This window comes from Sinocyclocheilus anshuiensis, unplaced genomic scaffold (assembly GCF_001515605.1).
Source record: "Sinocyclocheilus anshuiensis isolate Anshui unplaced genomic scaffold, SAMN03320099.WGS_v1.1 scaffold62, whole genome shotgun sequence".
Taxonomy (NCBI): domain Eukaryota; kingdom Metazoa; phylum Chordata; class Actinopteri; order Cypriniformes; family Cyprinidae; genus Sinocyclocheilus; species Sinocyclocheilus anshuiensis.
The window spans coordinates 550848-572897 of record NW_015544180.1 but is presented as its reverse complement, the minus strand read 5'-3'; the positions used below and the strand labels follow the sequence as shown (position 1 = coordinate 572897).

The 22050-nt window shown below is 36.6% G+C and overlaps 1 protein-coding gene across 4 annotated transcripts in view; it reads left to right on the top strand.

Annotated features, from left to right (window-relative positions):
• The first annotated feature begins 514 nt into the window (after positions 1–514).
• The window catches only part of fbf1 (Fas binding factor 1), a 26137-nt gene continuing 4601 nt past the window's right edge, over positions 515–22050 (top strand). Inside the window, exons 1-30 of one of the 4 annotated variants that reach the window (XM_016496630.1) lie at positions 515–933; positions 1414–1573; positions 2052–2079; positions 2152–2208; positions 2293–2368; positions 2549–2609; positions 4023–4073; positions 4151–4274; positions 4350–4430; positions 4545–4583; positions 4689–4817; positions 4922–5054; positions 6535–6680; positions 6977–7073; positions 8213–8614; positions 8694–8765; positions 8855–8913; positions 10499–10599; positions 10683–10802; positions 10882–10982; positions 12336–12542; positions 12658–12765; positions 12843–12982; positions 13059–13177; positions 13286–13408; positions 14344–14529; positions 15836–16012; positions 16083–16220; positions 17635–17728; positions 17806–17909. In XM_016496630.1, coding sequence (XP_016352116.1) covers positions 1571–1573; positions 2052–2079; positions 2152–2208; positions 2293–2368; positions 2549–2609; positions 4023–4073; positions 4151–4274; positions 4350–4430; positions 4545–4583; positions 4689–4817; positions 4922–5054; positions 6535–6680; positions 6977–7073; positions 8213–8614; positions 8694–8765; positions 8855–8913; positions 10499–10599; positions 10683–10802; positions 10882–10982; positions 12336–12542; positions 12658–12765; positions 12843–12982; positions 13059–13177; positions 13286–13408; positions 14344–14529; positions 15836–16012; positions 16083–16220; positions 17635–17728; positions 17806–17909 — 3276 coding nt within the window. In that variant the 5' untranslated portion in view covers positions 515–933; positions 1414–1570. Of the gene's footprint in view, positions 934–1413; positions 1574–2051; positions 2080–2151; positions 2209–2292; positions 2369–2548; positions 2610–4022; positions 4074–4150; positions 4275–4349; positions 4431–4544; positions 4584–4688; positions 4818–4918; positions 5055–6534; positions 6681–6976; positions 7074–8212; positions 8615–8693; positions 8766–8854; positions 8914–10498; positions 10600–10682; positions 10803–10881; positions 10983–12335; positions 12543–12657; positions 12766–12842; positions 12983–13058; positions 13178–13285; positions 13409–14343; positions 14530–15835; positions 16013–16082; positions 16221–17634; positions 17729–17805; positions 17910–22050 lie in introns of all 4 variants that reach the window. The other 3 variants (XM_016496628.1, XM_016496629.1, XM_016496631.1) reach the window with 3 other exon arrangements.

Below are 22050 nucleotides of genomic sequence, written 5' to 3'. Positions count from 1 at the left end.
ATATCTTGCAACTTAAAAATACGGTTGATAATGACTAGAAACACAACAAGGATATTTTTGGCAAAACAATAAGAAGAACTTGAGCGTGTAGCTGGTGTTGGAGTGGGGTGATGACCTCTGACGAAGACATTTGTCACCTAATGATAAACTGATAATGAGGACTGCAAGAAAAGTTGTCCTGAAAGGGATGTAGTAACTGAAGTAAGCAAAAGCCTATTTCCACCTCAGATGAATGAATGAATGAATGAATGAATGGCAGACACCCGTTTATTATTTTTTACTATGATGAGAAAACTGGCTTCGGTGAAAGCTGTGCCACTGCTCGAACGTATTAGTTACGAGTCAACCCTTTAAATACTATAAAACACCGTTGCACTGTATGTTCCCAAAACACCAAAAGACTTGCATTCTTCCTATTGCACAACAACAAAGTCAACCAGGAATTGACTGCTGCGTTCACGTGGACTACACTACCCACAATGCCCTATTGTAAACAGGAAGTACGTCACGGAATTTCAAACCCGTAGAGCTCACAGCTCGTACTACTTCACCACAGTGTTTCAAAATGATGTAAATAACAGTGTTTTATTTATTAATCCTTATCTAGAATTACAGCGGGGCTTTATTTATCGGGTCTGGTCGCAGGGACGCCGGATCTTTGACTCCGAGGAACTCATTCATCAACACTAAAGCCCTCCCCGTCCAGAACACAGATCTGAGGATTGAGAAGTAACGTTAAAATCAAGTCCTGCCTGTATCCCTATCATCCAGACAAAACCAGAACCGGATCCAGCAGCGGAAGTGGATCTTTAACGGGTCCAGAGCAGCATTTTAATGATGATCAGCTGATCCGCGTCTGGTTTCCATTGGTAACGGACAAGCGCACAGATTTCACCGTAAACAGTCAGTTTCTCTTGCCGGGGATCAGACATGGTAAAAATGAGTTTTCTTACTAATAAAGCACAGTACACATGTAAAGTCCAAGTAAAATTAATGTATGCAAAGTAATACAATATAGTGAGGCGAACACGAGGGGTGTGGGGCGGAGGCTTATCTACTAGTAGTAACAGAACTTAATAACATCAATTAATAATAACGGTATTTAGTACATAATTATTTTAGACAGCTTGTAATGAAAAGTTGTTGCTATTTAATTTGTAATCTAGGATTAATTATGCACTATATGTATAATTACTTTATGTATTATTATAAATCAGTGCATGTTGCTACAAATCCGGGTCATGTGACATTAACGCCTTTATTCTGTGGTGTAATAATACAATAAAACACATATAGTAAAGCATTATTATAGTAAAATAAATGACATGGACATTTATGCACAAATAAAGTTATCAGAAGAGACTGTAAAATGCATAAAAAGGGGTTTAATGGTCTCATCTTCACCTTTTGCAGACTTCAAAACAGAAGAAGGGGAGCGGAAGTGGATCTTTAACGGGTCCAGAGCAGCATTTTAATGATGATCAGCTGATCCGCGTCTGGTTTCCATTGGTAACGGACAAGCGCACAGATTTCACCGTAAACAGTCAGTTTCTCTTGCCGGGGATCAGACATGGTAAAAATGAGTTTTCTTACTAATAAAGCACAGTACACATGTAAAGTCCAAGTAAAATTAATGTATGCAAAGTAATACAATATAGTGAGGCGAACACGAGGGGGGTGGGGCGGAGGCTTATCTACTAGTAGTAACAGAACTTAATAACATCAATTAATAATAACGGTATTTAATACATAATTATTTTAGACAGCTTGTAATGAAAAGTTGTTGCTATTTAATTTGTAATCTAGGATTAATTATGCACTATATGTATAATTACTTTATGTATTATTATAAATCAGTGCATGTTGCTACAAATCCGGGTCATGTGACATTAACGCCTTTATTCTGTGGTGTAATAATACAATAAAACACATATAGTAAAGCATTATTATAGTAAAATAAATGACATGGACATTTATGCACAAATAAAGTTATCAGAAGAGACTAAAATGCATAAAAAGGGGTTTAATGGTCTCATCTTCATCTTTTGCAGACTTCAAAACAGAAGAAGGGGCTCAGAAGTGAGTTTTTGTTCAGCTCATATCGGTGTTTAATTACTGTGTTATATGAACTGTAATATTTCATTGTTTCAGGCTCTATCGATGACGTGTTAGGAGATCTGCTGGGTGATGATGATGATGATGATGAAGGTATTATTCACTGATCCAGTCACAGTATTTTCATAGAGCTGAATGTGTTTACCTGTTGTAAAGGCGAGTGTCTTTGGTCCACAGGTCCGGTGAAGGTGCGATCCCCTGCTGCTGTGTCCAGCAGACCTGCAGCCGTCCTCCCGTCCCGCAGCGGGAAGAGGTGAGCTTGTGCTGAACTTCATTTGGGTTACAGTACCTAATACACAAGAACATATACACATAAATATACACAGCTGTTTACCACAAACCATCTGTAATGATCAACAGAGACTCAGATAAAGCAGCAAGCCTGTCTGTCAGCGGTGTAAACGTCTCATAAAGCTGCTCTCTTTGTGTTCAGGTCGCTGCTGGACGATGATTTCTTCAGTAAACTGGCAGAAGACGCTGAGAGAGACGATGAGGTGAGACACTCTCAGAATAAAAGCATCCAAAACTGTGTTACTGTAAATCTGGGTAATTTGTGATACATTTATTTGTGTGTAAAATAGTGATCGACCGATATTGATATTTTATAACCGATACTGAGTGAGTGAACAGCAATATGAAAGCGGCTTGACGAGACTAATGATGAGCAAATAGACAACAGAGAGAGAATTTAATTTGGCGCTTTTATTTCCAACATGCGCTCATTCATGGCTGTATTATTTAATTAATGCAAAGTTACGTCTTTATTGGGAGAGGACTTGACGGATTATCTTAGCCTACGTGACTCCGACTTCATGAGACGATGAGCATATAGACAACAGAGAGCGAATTAAATTCAGCACTTTTATTTCCAACATGCGCCCATTCATGGCTGCATATTATTTAATTCACGCAAAGTTACGTCTTTATTGGGACAGGACTTGACGGATTATCTTACGTGACTCCGTGAGTTCGTCTCTATTTCTTCGAGCCAAATGGCATAAATTGCATATCAGGCATTTATGTAATACATCTAATTTGTGCATTAATGGCTGTTATGTTAAATAAAGTTTACTAATTACAGTAAATCAAGTACCCGTGCATGCCGTTGTTGTGGTCTTGTTTCCCCTCAGATGCGCTGCAATGGTGATCGTGCGCGCAATTCTCAAAACATCCACAAGATGGCGGCGTTTATCGGTGAATCCGATATTACAAAACCGATATCCGATTATTGTAAAATGCTTAAATATCGGGAAAAATATCGGTAAATCGATATATCGGTCGATCTCTAGTGTAAAATTCTCTATTACACTGAATACAGAAAAATAAATAACTCATACTAGAAACGGTGCAGAAATCACACTTTAAATTACCAGTTTTCATTTTTATGTAAAAAAAAAAACAATTATAAAAGAACTTTAAAACTATAGAGAATACTGAAGACAAATAATGAAAAAGCACTTTATTTTAGTGTCTTGGTTACATGTTGCATGCACTTACTATAGTAATAACAGTAAATTATGCATAATAACATGCAACTAACCATAAACCAAACCATAATCCTGACTCTATAGTAAGTGCATGTTGTTAAATGTATAATTACGCTGTAACAAGGACACCTTAAAGTGTAACCATATATTTTTATCCCATTTATTTGCGTGTGAAATTCTCTATTACATGTATTAATACAAGCAAAATAGCGAACTCGATCAGGCAGCTCATTTCTAAATAAACTGATCAGATTAATCTCAGAAGAACTGCAGATAAATCCAGATTCAATGTCCACTAAACTGGAAAATTTGCATTTAAACACTTCCAAAACTTTAATGTCTGTAAATTTGGCTTTCTGTGTGTTGTATTATGGGTTGTATTATTGTGTGTGTGTGAGATTGTGTTGTAATGTGTCTCAGGGCTCTGACGTGTCTGAGGCCGATCCTGCCGCTCTGCTCGACAGCATGAAGGTGAATCAAGATGCTTGCTGCTGCTTTCTGATTGGCTGAAATATGAGATGACATCATTCTGATTTTGCTCGTTCCAGAACATGGATGACATGGATGCAGAGCTGTTCGGCTCGCAGAAGAAGCCAAGCTCAGCTCCTGTTCAGAGGAAGGACTCCAAAAGAACAGGGTCTTCTAAAGCAGGAGACAAGAGCAAAACCACAGGTGCGTTTCTGTACACAGAGCTTTTAACAAACAAACGGCACGACTGTTTTTAAACTCTCTAATGTGTTTTTGCAGAGGAGATGGTTCCTGAGGTGAAAAAGCCCAGTTCTGCTCCGGCCTCCACAACCAGAACTTACAAGAAGTTCAGCTTTCTGGGTAAGTGCAAAACCACAGCTCTCTTGAGAGCATCTGATCGCTCAAATGGCTTCATCAGGGTCTCGAGGAATGATTTTCTCCATTTGCTCTGTTTTCACGCTGCATGTGGTTCAGATGATGAAGGTGGAGGTCTCGATCCTCCTCCTGATGAAGGTATCACAACACAGCGGAGCAGCTGAGCTTTTAGCAAAAAAAAAAAAAAAAAGACCTCTGGAAACCCTGGAGTTAAACATGGCAGCTGTTCTTTATGATTCACAGATAAAGTGGACGATTCGTTAGATGATTTATTGGATGACCTGGAACACAAGCAGAAGACGACAACGGAGAAAAAGAAAAGTGAGCCGCCGTCCTCTTCCTCTCCAGCCGCTCCTCAGAAAACAGAGACGGGTGAGAAAACGGTGACGTCTTAAGAGATCTGGCTCACTATAACTGAAGATAAACCCAGCGGTCGCTCTGTGACGTCTCTCTCCGTTTTATATGCGTTTTAGCAGCATCTCCAGCAGCCGCTGTGAAGAAGAGGGAAGATCTGATGTTTGAAGATGGTGAAGATGATCTGATGGACGCTCTGGGTTTTGGAGAAACACACAAAACACAAGGAAACGGAAAGACACAGAAAAAAGACAGGTAGAGTATGTCTGCACACCTCTGCTGGCTGAATACTGGGAGCATTTAGGAGGTTTGGATGAAACCGGGTTTGTCTGAGCTGCCTTAAATGTCCCATTTATACCAAAATTTAAATAAATAATATAATAAATAATAGGGACCATAAAAAAAAAATGTTACTCTGTTACTTTTAGATTATACATAGATTATAGTCATAACTGTACTTTCGGAAAGACACAGAAAAAAGACAGGTAGAGTATGTCTGCACACCTCTGCTGGCTGAATACTGGGAGCATTTAGGAGGTTTGGATGAAACCGGGTTTGTCTGAGCTGCCTTAAATGTCCCATTTATACCAAAATTTAAATAAATAATATGGGACCATAAAAAAAAAATGTTACTCTGTTACTTTTAGATTATACATAAATTATAGTCATAACTGTACTTTATTTAAAACTGCTTTGAAACTATGTGTATAGTGAAGCACTACATAAATAAATTTGACTTGACATTAAGCATTACATTATTTAATTTATAATTAATTTATACTTTATTATTATTATTATTATTATCTAAATAATTCGAAAATATTGCAGGTTCATTCAATAATCAATGCCTTTTTCATTTCCAGGTAATTTTTTGTAAGCCTTTAAGACGAGCACAAAAATCGTCTTTAACTCTTTCCCCGCCATTGATGAGTTATCTCGTCTTTTATGAGTAAACGCTTCCCCACCAAAGACGAGATTTTACGGCTTTTACGCATCTTCCGAATGAAAACTGTGAAGCTGATGGAAGCATCTACTGCATCTATGCTTTGATCATCATTCTGAATATTGAACCAGATGTAGTCTTTGATAAAAACGTGATTTTCTCAGCTTTTTGCTCAAAATGTTGCCTTTTTATGAAACTTACTTACATTCAATTGTTGATGAAAAGAATGCTTTAAGCTAGAATAAAACAGATTTTTTTTTTTTTGGTTTAAAAGTAGAAGCTGTGTTCTTTATTTTGATGTATTGCATGTTCAGATATTTATAAATTTATAAAATATTCTGGGGGCCATGAAAATTTAGTGAAAATGATCAAAAACGCTGGCGGTGGCCGGCAACCTTTTTCAAAACGCTGGCGGGGAAATAGTTAATATATTTATAATATTTTTTTAAATATAATAAATTAGTGCATATTAGTAAAAATATCAGCATCAGCATCTTGGAAATAACTTGTAGTACTCTGACTTAATGCACTGGCAGCTTTGTTTCCTTTCTAAACGCAAAGTTTTATATCCCAATATATATAAATTTAGCTTGAGGTGGCATAATGCAATTTATTATAATTTTAAGACAAAAATGTGTAAAAATCTTCCAGAAATGAACTTCAGAAGTGGAAAAGGCACCATGTTCTGAATGAAGCTGAAGTGTTTTCTGATTGTTTGGATTATTCGTAGAGAACTATGACACTGAACCTGATATACAGTATGATTTCTGAATATCTGTCCTCTGCGATCAGTGATGCTCCTCTGAGAGCTCGCACACGACTGGACGAGATCTTGGGCCGAGGGACGTCTCCTCGTCTGCTAGAGAGACCCGTCACCGGAGAGAAGAGAGACACGACACAGACGGAGAAACCGCCGGAGAAGAGCTCAGCTGGAAAAGGTGACACAATCTCAACTGATGCTCACCTACCAAAGCAGATTACTGTGACTCGAATGATACGAGAAAGACTCAACAAAGATCATATCACAGCTAAAAACAGTAGCTCAAACTGTAGAGCCTGGCGCTTGCAACATGGAAGTCATAGGTTTGATTCCCAGGGTATATACGCATAAACTGGTAATCTTGAATGCAGTGCAAGTCTCTTTGGATAAAAGCATCTGTCAAATGCATAAATGAACATGAAGCTCTTGAAATCAGTGAATAAGCACAAACCGCTGGTCCTGCTCTCTCTGTAGCCTCTCTGATGGATGAGGAGGACTTCACGTTCGGCTCCTATCAGCCCACCATGGGTTCGACTCCAGAGGGCCGTCAGTCCCGCAGACAGTCTGTCAGGTGAGACACGTTAATGTACAGGACTACTAACATGTCACAGCACAAGATGTGTCAATTTAACAGAAGCATTTAATGTCTAAACAATAATACAGTCTGATTACAAACACGAGTTCACGAAATTATCTGAAAAACAAAAAAAGACATAAAATGCAAGATCTCAACTTCCTACAATTATTTCATGTCTACCTATTAACTCAATACAACAAGATGTACACAAAATTTTACATAATATTTACTCAAAATGTACTAAAATATTCAAAAACAACAAAATAATGCTATCGGTAGATTTTATCCAAAATAAATAAATAAAACAGTAAAAGTTAAAGGTATTTTTTTTGCATGAATACAGTACAGATTAATATTTTTTTTGTGAATTAACCTTTAATACAATCATTTAAAAAGACATTAAAATCAATTAAGACAATAAAAAAAACAACCATATTGTAGGAATACTTAACTGATGAAAAACATTATTTTTATTTTTATATTTTTCTTTTATATTTTATTTTTATATTTATATTCTTTCCATCATTTTTCCATTAACTAATGCAAGATGTCAACTTCCTACACAATATGCACAGAAAATGTATTCTTTTACACAACATTTAATGAAAATTCACTAAAATATTCAAAAAATAAACAAAAATATCAATAACAATGCAATCTGTAAATTTTATCCTAATAAAAATGCAGTAAAATTAAACATTTTTACTGTATTAATACAAAATACTTTTAATATAATTACAATTTAATCAATTCAAATCAATTAATTAAAAGGCAATTAAAAAGTACAATGCATGAATACTCCACAATTAAACGTAAAATATTGTTACTTTTTCATTTTTTAATTACTAAAATGCAAGATGTCAACTTCTTAAAATTATTTCATGTCTACCAATTAACACAATACAACAAGATGTATGCAAAGTTTATTATTTTTTACACAATATTTACTCAAAATTCATAATTTTCAAAAACAACAATTAACAACAATGCCATCAGTAGATTTTATCCTAATAATAATGCGGCAAAAATAAATCGTTTTTACTGTATTCATTCAAAAACTGTTTAACTATATATTTATATAACTATATAAAGTTTGATTAAATCTAACTCTGTGTTGCTCTGTATGGTGCCAGATTCTCAACTGAAGATGTGAGCGTTCACTCACCCGAACACAAACCCTCCACACGCGCCGCCCGGCCCAGATCAGACTGGCTCGGCCTGAAGCAGGACGAAGAGGAGCAAAAGATGAAGGAGGAACCCAAACATTCAGAACCAGAGACCCTGAAGCCTCCGGCATCACCGTCCACAGCGGCCCGAAAAGAGACGCCCGCTTTAAAGACAGCAGATCCGCCTGCTGCACCCTCGTCTCCTAAAACCATCTCAAAACCAGTGAAGAGAGACGAGGACGAGGAAGACGACTGGCTCACCGGCGCACTGAGCCGCAAGAAAACACAGTCAGTGAGCCAATCAGAGGAGAGAGAGAGGAAACAGGAAGTTTCATCAGGTCTGGGGGAGGAAGTGGACGTGTTTCTCAGGTGAGCGTTTGTAATGAATGTTGGGTGGGAATGGATCAGGATGCACTGAGACTTGCTCAAATGTGTGATGTGTTTGTAGCTCTAAATCAAACGTGTCTTCAGCCCCACGAAGACGACAGGACGAGTCTCCCATCCCAAACACAAATCCCAGGTACAGTCAACACAGAGTCAGTCACTGCTATACATGTGGTCATGTGATTTACACCGGACTAAATCAAGTGTGTGTGTGTTTTCCTGCAGAGAGACCGCTGGCGTCTCCATCCAACACAACACGAGCTCAGAAACTCAACACAAAGCCGGTACAGTGAAACATCAAACATTGCACTCCTCTGGGGTTTCTAGTCACAGAAAATATCAGGGAGTTTTAAAATTGAGATTTCCATTTCTGAAAATTTTCATTGTGAATATAAATGTTAGTAATTTAGACATTTTGAAGTAATTTCATTGGCAAGAAACACAAGAAAACACAAAAGCACAAAAGAAGATATTTTGAAGAATGTGGGTAACCAAGCAGTTGACGGTAGCCATTGACTTCCACAGTATTTTTCCATACCATGGAAGTGAATGGCTGCCGTCAACTGTTTGGTTGGATTTTTTGGGTAAACTACCCCTTTAATCCATGTTAGATTTAGATGACCGGTTCTCAATCAGGAGGCCTCAAGAAGACTTAAAATTATTTAAAAGACAACAAAAAGCAATAAAATCTGCTAAAACAACTAAAAATGATTATATTTCTGATTTTAAATCATTTTTTGCCTTTGAAGAACCAAAATTCCCACTGTTTTGTAAAACCCGAATATATGAGGAAGCCTCATTTTAAAAGTGATTTGTAGACCTGGAAAAGTCATGGAAGTGAATAAAATCTAAAAATGCTATCATGAATTGTAATAGTTAATATACATTTTATAGTTGTTGTTTTTTTTTTTTTAAGAAATTAAGTATTTTTTTTAAATCCCTATCTGCTAAATCGTGAATGACTGCTTAAGTCATGGGGCCTAAAAATATCGTTTTGGACTCAAAAAGGTTGAGAACCTCTGATTTAGCGGGATAGTTCACACATTTTCACAAACTCCTTTGTAAATGAGGAAGTTTCTCTTTAAAAATAAATCTGGAAAAGTCATGGAAAATCATCATAATAGCGATCTGTCGACTCACACTCATTTCTTAGTTATTAGGTTAGTTTCCTCTCAAACACCATTGCAGCATCCCTTACCCATCAAACGCCCTAAAACAACCCTATAAAACAGACCTCATCCCTAAACAACACAATTCACTCCTGTAATAACCCAGTCATTTGCTCAGAAATCCTTGCATCTCACAGGACGGGACGTCCAGACAGAGACGCCCCCCTTAAACCCCATCCAGGGGTGGCATGTGCCCGCTGTAGCGCCCCCTGCAGTGTGGAGTAGGTGCTACTAGTGTAGAGCAGGAGTTTATCATGACTCATGAAAACATGAAAACACACAAATATTAAGGAAATAGGAAATTATATTGCATAAACGAAAACATATTCCATAGGACCATTAAGACTTTTTTCCACTGTGACATTTTCATAACAGTTAGTCACATTTAAACCCCGAATTCTGATTACGGTGATGCATCTGGATTAATGAATGAATGGATTTTTTTTTTTTAATTGTGGCTCATTACTGTATTCATGTAAAAATGAATTATAAAATGTTATTTTTAATTAAAAAAAATTAAACCAACAAATGAATATTAAATTGTTTTATATGAATTTATTATTAAAATTAAATTGAAATAGTAAAAGTCGAGTTGGCGAGCCTGCTCTTAACTGTCTTGCAAATAATGTTAATGTAAAACATCTTGTAGGTCCTAAAATGTGTAGATATGAATGTGATTTTAAAACTGCTGTTGGTTCAGTGTTTCCACAGAAATCACCTGCAGATGACGCTGTACCTGCGACACAAACACACGCTCCTCTGTCTGCAGGTAGTCTACAGCAGCTACTCATACAGCAGCAGGTGACACACACACACAGAGATATAATACGAAACATGCTGTAAGGGTGATTAATGTAAACTAATGAAGGGTTGTGTGTGTGTAGCTGGCTCAGTCTCAGCTGTGGGGTCTCAGCGGCTCTCTGGACTCACAGAGACTCAGAGACACGGACCATCAGCATGATGTGACATCACTGCAGAAACGCATCATTCAGCTGGAGGGACAGGTACAGTTACCTCAGATGTGTTGATTGTTCAAGAGACTCCAGCTGAATGCAGTAACTGAGCTTTCGTGCGTCTGTTCAGGTGAGGAGTTTACAGCTGGAGAGAGACCAGAATCAGATACTGTTAGAGAGCATTCAACAGAGACACAAACAAGACACTGAGCTCATGGAGAACATGCACAGGTAACACACACATGCAGAGGTAACACACAAACACTCACACACAGGTAACACGTGCACACGCACAGACACAGGTAACACACAAAAGGTAATAAACAAGTAACACACACACACAGAGGTAACACACATGCAGGTAACAAACAGGTAACACACACGTGCAGGTAACACAGAGAAGCAGCGGTAACACACAGGTAACACATGCAGAGAGGCAGCAGTAGCACAAAGGTGACACACAGAGGCAGCGGTAACACAGGTAACACACAGAGGCAGCGGTAACACAGGTAACACTGCAGCAGTAGCGACAACACACAGGTAACACACAGCGGCAGAGGTAACACACACAGCGGCAGTAGTGATAACACACAGGTAACACACACACTGCAGCAATGGTAACACAGAGGCAGCAGTAACATAAAGGTAAGACACACAGCAGTGGTAACACAGAGGCAGCGGTCACACACAAGTACACACACAAGCAGCGGTAACACACAGGTAACACACACAGCAGCAGTCACACACAAGTAACAAACACACACACACACACAGTCTAGTTTGTCACAAAAACGTGCACACACACACACACTCTCTCACACACACACACACACACACACTCGCACACACACTATTTGTCAAATAAAAAGACTATTTGATTTGATGACTAATCAACACTCTGATGACTGATTTGGGAACCAGTTTTTATCAGTTAAATGAGACAAAATCAACTAATGAAGCACTCATGAAGTGTTGTTTCGTTTCAGAGGAGACGATCTGAACAGCAGTCACCTGAGTCTGAGTGAACACAACACACTGTTCAAAGACAAAGAGCAGATGGACGGTAAATGCACACACACACACACATCTGGTCAGCTATCCTTGTAGAGACTCTCCATAGGCGTAATGGTTTTTATACTGTACAAACTGTATTTTCTATTGCCCTACACTTAAACCTACCCCTCACAGAAAACTTTGTGCAGTTTTACAATCTCAAAAAAACTAATTCTGTATGATTTATAAGCTTCTGTACCCATGGGGACCTCAATTTAGGTCCCCACGGTGCCAAGTCCCCATGAGTTGGTGTGTATTCAGGTTTAAGTCCCCACCAGTATAGAAAAACATGTACACACACACATCAGCGGTAACACACACACACGGGTAACACACACACACACAGGTAACAACACACATACAGAGGCAGCGGGAACGCACAGGTAACACACACACAGCAGGTAACACACATAGAGGCCGTGGTAACACACAGGAAACACACACAGCAGCAGTAGTGATAACACAGGTAACACACACACACACACACCTGTAAGAGTGTCATTTGGTGTGATGAATGTGCTCTCGTCTCAGAGCTCGTGTGAAGTTGCTGGAGGAATCGGCCGCTCAGCGAGAGCTGCGCTCACGGCAAGAGAACGAGGACCTGGCGGAGAGACTGTCTGCGGTCACACGTCTGGTGGAGCAGGAGAGAGCAGAGATGCAGGCGCAGCACCAGCGCAGACTCGCGCAGTGCCAGCAGGACAGAGACAGAGAGGTGGAGAGACTCAGAGACCTGCAGAGGTGATGCACACAACTTTTAGCACAAAGTTGAGTCCTTCTTTAAAACGGGTACAGAAAAAAATTCACAAACCCACCTGAGTGTAAAACAGGCTTGTGTCATTCACATGTGTCACAGGAAGTCCATCCTGGAGATGAAGAGAGATCATGAAGAACAGATCCTGCGTCTGAAGAAACTGAAGGATGAGGAGATCGACGCGGTGACCAGCGCCACGTCTCAGACCAGGTGCTGCACGTCACAGATGAGATGTCTGTCAGCAGTTTGAGCCAGATCTCATGGAGCTTCTGTGTGTGTGTGTTCAGGTCTCTGACGGTGGTCATCGAGCAGATGGAGCAGTTCTCCCGCAGGCTGGGCGATCTCTCGTCTCGAGTGGAGAGTTCGCATGAAAACACGGCGCAGGGACTGGAGATCGGAGCCAGACAGAGAGACGAACAGCTCAGAGGTACGAACACAAGAACAAACATCTCCAGATCTGTGCGGAACGGATCAGCGGATCTGAATCTGTCATTCGCTGTCAGTTCTGCAGGAGCGTTTGAGCCAGCAGCAGCGTGAGATGGCCGAAGAGAGGTCACGGCTCAAGGAGGTCATCGCCAAGATGAACACACAGCTGGCCGAGCAGCAGAGACAGCTGGAGAAGGTCCAGAAACCCCTCTGAATCCACATGACATATTTAGTCTGAATATGGATAAAGCATCAAAATGAACATGTGAGACGTTTAACATGTTACGGTGGTTCGTGTGTTCAGGAGCGCTGGCGGGTGATGTCAGAACAGGCCAAAGCTGAATCATCTCTGCGAGGACTGGAGGAGGAGAGACGGACCATGATGCAACAGTTCAGCATGGAGAGAGAGGAGCTGGAGAGGGCAAAGGTCAGACACAAAACGACACGACATGACTTCACTCATTAAATATGATTTAAATTATAAATCCCACACCAACCCTTACCAGACTCATTTCACGTGTCAAGTTAACACCCCATATATATATATATATATATATATATATAGAGCCAGAAAATGTACATTTTAATTTTATATATAAATACATTTTTTGGCAATGAATCATATATAATATATATATATATATATATATATACACACACACACACACAAATTTAAATTTATAAATGTATATATTAATTACATTTTTGGCTCAAAAACATATATTCATATATAAATTTACATTACATCTGCAAGAATTATAAATTCAGAATAACATGAATATTTTACAGGAACAGCCTCTTTTCAGTTACTGATAACTTTTAATTGATAAATTAACTTCTTGATTTAAAGATTCACAGAAAAAGAGAAAGTAAGTGCATCAATCAAATGAAAGAAAGTGCAGTCATGTTGAAAGACGATTAACATGTTTTAATCATGATTTAATTTAGGTCATTTAAATAAACCGTAGTTAACTGAAATGTTAACTATGTAACGCAAGGAAAAACATTAGTATAAATGCAGTAATAGGATTTCTGAAAAATAATTAGTTGCTTAAAGTCACTACAGGAAAGAGTCATGTGATGAAAGTAACGCATCATGACCAGAAACTAATGAAATCTCACTAAATCTAGCAAATTAAGTCAAGCTCTTTATTGCAGTCGTACAGGAACAAGTATTAAACTAATAAAATAATAAGTAATAATTATTATTACCACGAACGTGATTTAATTCCAGTACAGTATTCTGTAAAAGTATCATACAAGACTAGATCACACTGTAATTAAATGAAGACACACAGCGCTGATGGCTTGGGGCTCATCTGTCTGTCTGTGTGTGTGTGTGTGTGTGTGTGTGTGTGTCAGAGCGCTCTGCTGGAGGAGCAGCAGTCCGTCATGCAGCACTGTGCCGAAGAGCGCAGGAAACTGGCGGCCGAGTGGAGCCGCTTTCACGCGCAGGAGAAACTGCGTCAGGAGCGCGCCGAGAGAGAAGCCAGTCGAGTCATGGAGAGAGACACGCACAGAGAGGGGTCCATCATCAGCATGGCACAGGTCAACACAATACAGGACAGACCAAAATATGGATCTGTGTATCTGCATGCATTCATGTGGTGTTCCAAGTTTGTATCTTACTATTTTGAGTTAACATCTCAAAATAAAGCAAAATTTTGGTTCAGCAAAAATAGCTAAAAATAAACAAATAAATATTCCCATATGTAATAAATAGATATATAAAATAAAGACAACTCACCACATTTCCCCAAAATTGAAACAAATCAAAAATGAATGAATTAAAGAAAAGGAAAAGTATCACCATATAAAATGAATGATCCTCATCTCAATGCCAACATCTCGCTATTTTTTTTCCTTTGTTTGTTTGTTGCTAATCAGATTTTTTTCCTCCAAATTGAGTCTGTAACTGGCATTCTATGATTTAAAGTCAGAATTGCAACTTTGTATCTCGGAATGCAATTTCAATCTTAACATTCTGACAATTAAAGTCAGAATTCTGAGTTGAAATTCACAATTCTAAGAAATAATGTTAGAATTCTGAGGAAAAAAAAGTCTGAATTGCAAATATATAAGATATAATATTTTACATTCAAGAGTTTATATTAATAAGAAACAGCATCCAAAACCTATTTTACAAAATAATTAAATATGATGCATTTCCAAGTGAAACAAATAATTTAAGTAATATTCAACGAGAAAAGATGTAGGATGATTTATTATATTCATATAATATTTTAGTATTATTTATAATATACTGTTATAGTATTTATTAGCATTTTGAATTAGCTTGTATTTTCTTATTTTTTGTTGTCATTTAATTTAAATGTAGAATTATAAAAAAAAATGTGTTACATTTATTTATAAACTAAATCAAAATTTAGTTTAAATTTTAGTAATTTTATAATGTGCTTTTTGCTATTTTTATTAGTTTTTGGTTTGTTTTTCATCAAATATTTATATTTTATTTCAGCTTTATTTTATTAAAATAAAGAAAACAATTTTAATAGTTTTAGTTAACAATAACAAGACTGCTAACTTTTAATACAAGATGAAGTAGTTTATGCATCAGGCTGCAGGTGGTCAGATGGGAGAAGTTGAAAAAGTAAGAGGTACTGGTGACTTCAGATGAGAAGGGAGGTTTTTTAAGAGGCGGAGTGATTACAGGTGCATCTCAATAAATTAGAATGTCGTGAGACTTAAACTACTTCAGTCTGTGTGCATTGAATTTATTTAATACACGAGTTTCACAATTTGAGTTGAATTACTGAAATAAATGAACTTTTCCATGACATTCTAATTTATTGAGATGCACCTGTAAATCCCATTTCTCCTCGGTGATATTCAGGAGCAGGTGGATCTGAAGCTGCGCGCCGGAGAGCTGAAACAGAAGGAGGAAGCGCTGCTGAGAGAGAGAGACAGTCTGGAGAAATTGAGACAGGAGCTGGAGAGTGAGAAAGAGCGACTGAGCGCCACAGCACTGAGACTCAAGACACGAGCGCAGGAGGTGGAGAGCTTCAGTAAGGTAAAACACTGCAGCAGATCTGTGTGTGTGGCGCTGATCATGTGACACTGAAGCGCTTCCTGTGTCACAGCTGGCGTCCGAGCGCTTTGAGGAGGGAGAGCGAGCGCTGAGAGAGTCCAGACAGGTGGAGGCCGAACATCAGACACGACTCCGCACCATCCACACACAGATGGAGAGACTACGACAACAGGAGCACAGCCTACAGCAGGTCTCTCTCTCACACACACACGCACACAGACACACACACAATGTGCTGGAAAAAAACTATTATTTCATATATGAAATATTAAATTATGATTTCCATGGTGCAGAAAACATAATCCAATCCTAAATATGCAATTTATAGAAAATGTATTTCCATAAATTAAAATTTATGATTTATTTACTGATCAAATTTATAGAATTTATTAGAATTTTTAATGAAGAATATAATAATAAAATATGTAAATTCTTAAGGAATATCACCCAATGGAGTTTTTTGATCCATATTTTAATTTGTAATGTTCAATTTATTTTAAAAACATGTTGCGCAGCACTTTATTCAACAAAAAAATGCTGTGTTGTTGTAAAATGAATTATATTTTCATTCGATTACATTTAAAAAAAATTTAATTGTTACACTTTTAAAAATTGGTTTGATTACCACCATTTTTGTCAGGTCAAGTCACCTTTATTTCTATAGCGCTTTATACAAAACTGATTGTGTTAAAGCAGCTTTACGGTGTTAAACAGGAAAATAGATTGTCAATAATGATTTTTGTATTGAATCATAAAACACATATTCCAGAAAAATTACAACAAACAACACAGACTTTGGGGAAAAATCAAATGAAATTTGGGGGTACAAATAAAGCAAATTGTGGGATCCTGTTCTTGTTAAAATTATTTAACAAACTTTATTTAATAAAGTTTTGTGAATTCAACTGAATGTAATTAACCAATGAATCTAGAACAAAATTAAAATGGAAAACACAGAATTTGGGGGGGAATAAAACAGATGTCATAGAGCTGTATTATTGTTAAGATTTTAACAAATTATTTATTTGTTACATTTTAATTAATTTTAATTACAATTCATGCTTTTTGATGATTAACAATTAATGAACCTTTAAAAGAAATCCACAAAAAACAAAACTGGAAAACAAAGAATTTAGGAAAATATAATTATGTTTTTATCAGATGATAAAAATGTATCATTCATTATCATTAATTAATCCATTAAATATATAATTAATTAATACAAATCAGAGTAGTATTTATAAAGGGCGAGCACTGACCATCTCAGTTAGGGTAAAACATTACATTGAACAGATGAATTTATATTAAACACAACTAATACAATTAGAAAACACCCTAATTTAGTCAAAACACTGATGAACAGCAACATATTTCACAAAAAAAAAAAAAAAGAATAATTCGAACAACATTATTTGATTCAAAAATACTGTGCAAACAATCATTAAGATGAACCAGACTTCCCAAAACTACACACCGTCTGAGAGAGAAGATATGTCTGTGATTCTACACCACTATTACTGGTAAAGCTGCACTATAGTGACGTCACACCACTGAATGATGTAGTTGTTATCTAGTTAGTGTAACTCTGCTCATGTGACCTGCAGGAGCGTCTGAGGATGACCGATCATCACAGAGACATAGAGCGACTGAGACACACTCTTCCCGTACATACGGTGACGTCAGCGCCCCTCATCGCAGGTAATCTGTTCACTCAGACTCACCGCAGGCGTTCAGTGTGTCGGACAGCGCATCATGTGTGTGTGTGTGTTTGTTAGATTTCTCTCCAGCATTGGCCAGCACACACCTGACCGCCACTGTGAACCCGCTGCCCGCTGAGCTACAAGCCCGCCTCGCCCTCATCAAACACACCGCTGAGAAGGTACCGCACATTCACCTCAGCTCACAAATTACCCAGCTTTCCCCGAGTGACAACACTTTCTGATGCTGGTGTCCATTAGAGAGCACTATAACCGTTCAACTGACCACTGCAGTAAAACACTCCACATTAAAGAGGCTTATTAGGGTATATACACTTGTGAATTAAACTAAAAATAAGTGCAAATGCATATTATATACATGTATGTAACGATTACGTGAATTTTTCAATTATATAAACCAGAAAATCCTCATTTAAATGTGAATCCCGAACATAAAGCAACATTTTTGTTAAGTAAAAAAAAAAAATAGGCAAACAAAAATATTGCAATATGCAATAAATAAATAAATTCAAACAAAAATACTAATAGAATGACAAATCTGACACGTTTACCTAAATAAAAACAAAGCAACAGTTCTAATCAAAAACTAATCCAAATATGCAATAAGTCGACAGACAGACAGATAGCAGATAGCATCATAATAACAAACCAGAACAATCTTCATATAAAAGCCAAAGTAAAACCAAGTTCCTGAACGACTCCAGTGAAAAATCAAAGTAACATAAAAATAGTCCCCAAAAAGCAAATATTCCAATATGCTTAAAAAAAAAAAAAAAAAAAAAAGAAACAGAAAATCCTCATTTAAATGTGAATCCCGAACATAAAGCAACATTTTTGTTAAGTAAAAAAAAAAAATAGGCAAACAAAAATATTGCAATATGCAATAAATAAATAAATTCAAACAAAAATACTAATAGAATGACAAATCTGACACGTTTACCTAAATAAAAACAAAGCAACAGTTCTAATCAAAAACTAATCCAAATATGCAATAAGTCGACAGACAGACAGATAGCAGATAGCATCATAATAACAAACCAGAACAATCTTCATATAAAAGCCAAAGTAAAACCAAGTTCCTGAACGACTCCAGTGAAAAATCAAAGTAACATAAAAATAGTCCCCAAAAAGCAAATATTCCAATATGCTTAAAAAAAAAAAAAAAAAAGTTCTGACTACATTTCCTATTAATATTGGAGCCAATAACCCATGTGCATTGCATGGTATATAAACATTAAGTGCAATATAAGCTCAAGAGTATATTATATGTGACCCTGGACCACAAAACCGGTCTTAAGTGTCAATTTTTCAAAATTGAGATTTATACATCATCTTAAAGTTGAATAAATAAGCTTTCCATTGATGTATGGTTTGTTAGGATAGGACAATATTTGGCCGAGATACAACTATTTGAAAATCTGGAATCTGAGGGTACAAAAAAATCTAAATATTGAGAAAATCATCTTTAAAGCTGTCCAAATTAAGTTCTTAGCAATGCATATTACTAATCAAAAATTAAGTTTTGATATATTTACGGTAGGAAATTTACAAAATATCTTCATGGAACATGATCTTTACTTAATATTCTAATGATTTTTGGCATAAAATAAAAATCGATAATTTTGACTCATACAATGTATTTTTGACTATTGCTACAAATATACCCCAGCGACTTAAGACTGGTTTTGTGCTCCAGGGTCACATATTCATATATGCAATGATTAAGTGAATAATTCAATGTATAAACAAACAAACAATAATTATCATATATGCCAAAGAAATTACAACAGTTCCTGAACAACTCCAGTAAAAAAAATCTAAATAATGCAACAATTCAGTTCAGCAAAAAAAAATAAATAAATCCAATATGTCAATATTAATTCAATATTAAAATAACTTAAAAAATAATAAAAATAAGATTGAAAGATCTGATCGCAGTTTTGAATGTCTCCAGTAAAAAATCTAAATAAGCAACAATTCAGTTAAGTAAGCACAGCCAAATAAATACATAAAAAGGAAAGATCTCACCATATTTCCCATCGATGTTGAAGCCAATAATCCTATGGTGTAAAAATCCAAAAGGCAAACAGTAGATCAGAAGATGATGCAGTCAATCCAGTTTAAATGCCGTTTACAATCCACTTCAACATAAAATGAAGTCAACTAGAGCAGGTGTAATGCCTATAAAACACTGAGCATCAAACAACCACAACAAACTTTCCACAAATTAAAAATGGCCGCCTTCAGTTCATCGGGGAATGACTGCAGACTGACGAGGCTCATCACACTCCCTAGTGGCTGGAGTGTGTAAATATCATGAGACTCACAGCAGGTGATCTGATGAAATCCTGCCCTCTGCAGTCTGACATTAAATGGCACTGAGGAACGATATTGTTCGAATCACTTTTGAAATGATTTTTTCCAGCTGATGAATGATAAAAACATTGACAGCCGATCAGAATCCATCCTGCATTAAAAGCGTTAGACAACAAAACTTCAGCACGCTTAAAATAAACAGAACGTTATTGCTCTTTGGTGTAATGCGAATATAATTATCGTTCTTGGGGTGGATCGGCCTTAAAAGTCAAATAAACCGAATAAACGACCTCTGATTTCCGTTTGTCGAAATAAGATCGCATAGAGAATCGCACAAATACAGACTGTTGTAATAGACTGATTTAAGCCTAAGTTATGCTTCTTCTTTTTTTCATACTTCAGTAATTGTGAGCCCGTACAAAATGTGGTCTGCTCATTGGTCGCAGCTAGTCACCTGACTACCTCCGATATTGTCAAACCGAGCGTTGATTTCCAGTCTGTAGGACCATTATTTTACTTGTATTATTTTAGGATGTGACCACACGCACGACTCCTTCCAATCACGTGACTAATCTGAACCCAGTGCGAAATCTGCGTGAGAAATCTTACGCCCTCGCACCAAATTCACAGATTCCTATTGGAATGACTGGATTTCACCCGCAAAAAATCACCTAACAGTAAATGTGACCGCACTTTTACACATAATTCTTTAATAAGCTTTAAATAGCATTATATCATTATACACACAACATGATATATGTTGTTATACACACAACACACAACATGAAATACTGCCTATTTTTTTTTTCTTAAGATTTTTCTTTTAAATATTAAAAATATGAACAGAATGCAGTATATATATATATAGTGCTTCATTACAAACACAGAAATTGCATTTTAAAGTAACATTAACAGCTGACAAAATTTAAGCACAAAGCACCTTTGGAATATTTGTCATTGCAACAACTCAAATGAAAGACAAAAAAAAAAAAGATGGGCAGGGATTATATTTAGCTTTTTCTTCCATTTGTGATTCAAGTCAGACTTTTTTTTTGGCCCCATTAGTAGAATTAGTAGTAGTTAAAATGTTTTTAATAAATCTGACAAATGATCAGTTTATTAACCCCTTAAGTGCCACCGGCCCACATGTGGGCCCAATGGAACTTATTTTATTTATTTTTTTCACATATTTTAGTAATCATCATAAATTATATATCATTTGAAAGCTTAAAACCTCATCCTGTGAATTCATCCTGTGAAAACCATTTTTAAATCGGACATTGCTTTACCATGGAAATGTTACTTTAAAATCTTTTAGTGGTCTCCTCCCCTTAGTGGGTGGAGTCAAGTGTCATATTACAAAATGTATTACGGTCTTTTAGAATCAAAGGTTTTTATAATCCTATATTTGGAGGTTATTTCTTTTGATAGAAGTAATATTTACAAAGAAATTTAGACCTTCGTGACAGAAAAATGCATCAACAAAAATTCTACAGAGTTTGGATGGCACCCGGTGGCTGTTTGTGGTATAACGCCCTAAATAAAATCTCACAGGAACCTCAATTTTTTTTTATATCAACTTCAAATTTGGAACATAACTTATTTAGACATAAGGCTTTAATTTTAAATCAATTTTGGATTCAAAATTATTTTGTAAAATATTTACTTTATATAAAATAAAATAAAAAATGGTACAGTGCATTTTCTTTACAGTAAATTTAAACTTCTATACAATTTTGATACTTGAATGTTTTGAAATTATTCCACTTCTGCAGTAATCTGCAGATTGTCTTAAAAAGGAGTCCAGCCTTAGGTCTGTATTCCAATGTTTTCATGAATTATAATTAGGGATGCACCGATACCACTTTTTCCAGTACTCGCCCGATACCGATACTTTTATTTTTGGTACTTGCCGATACCGAGTACCGATACCAATATTTTATTGCATTTGTACATTTTTTAAATATTGGGTACAGAAACCAAAAG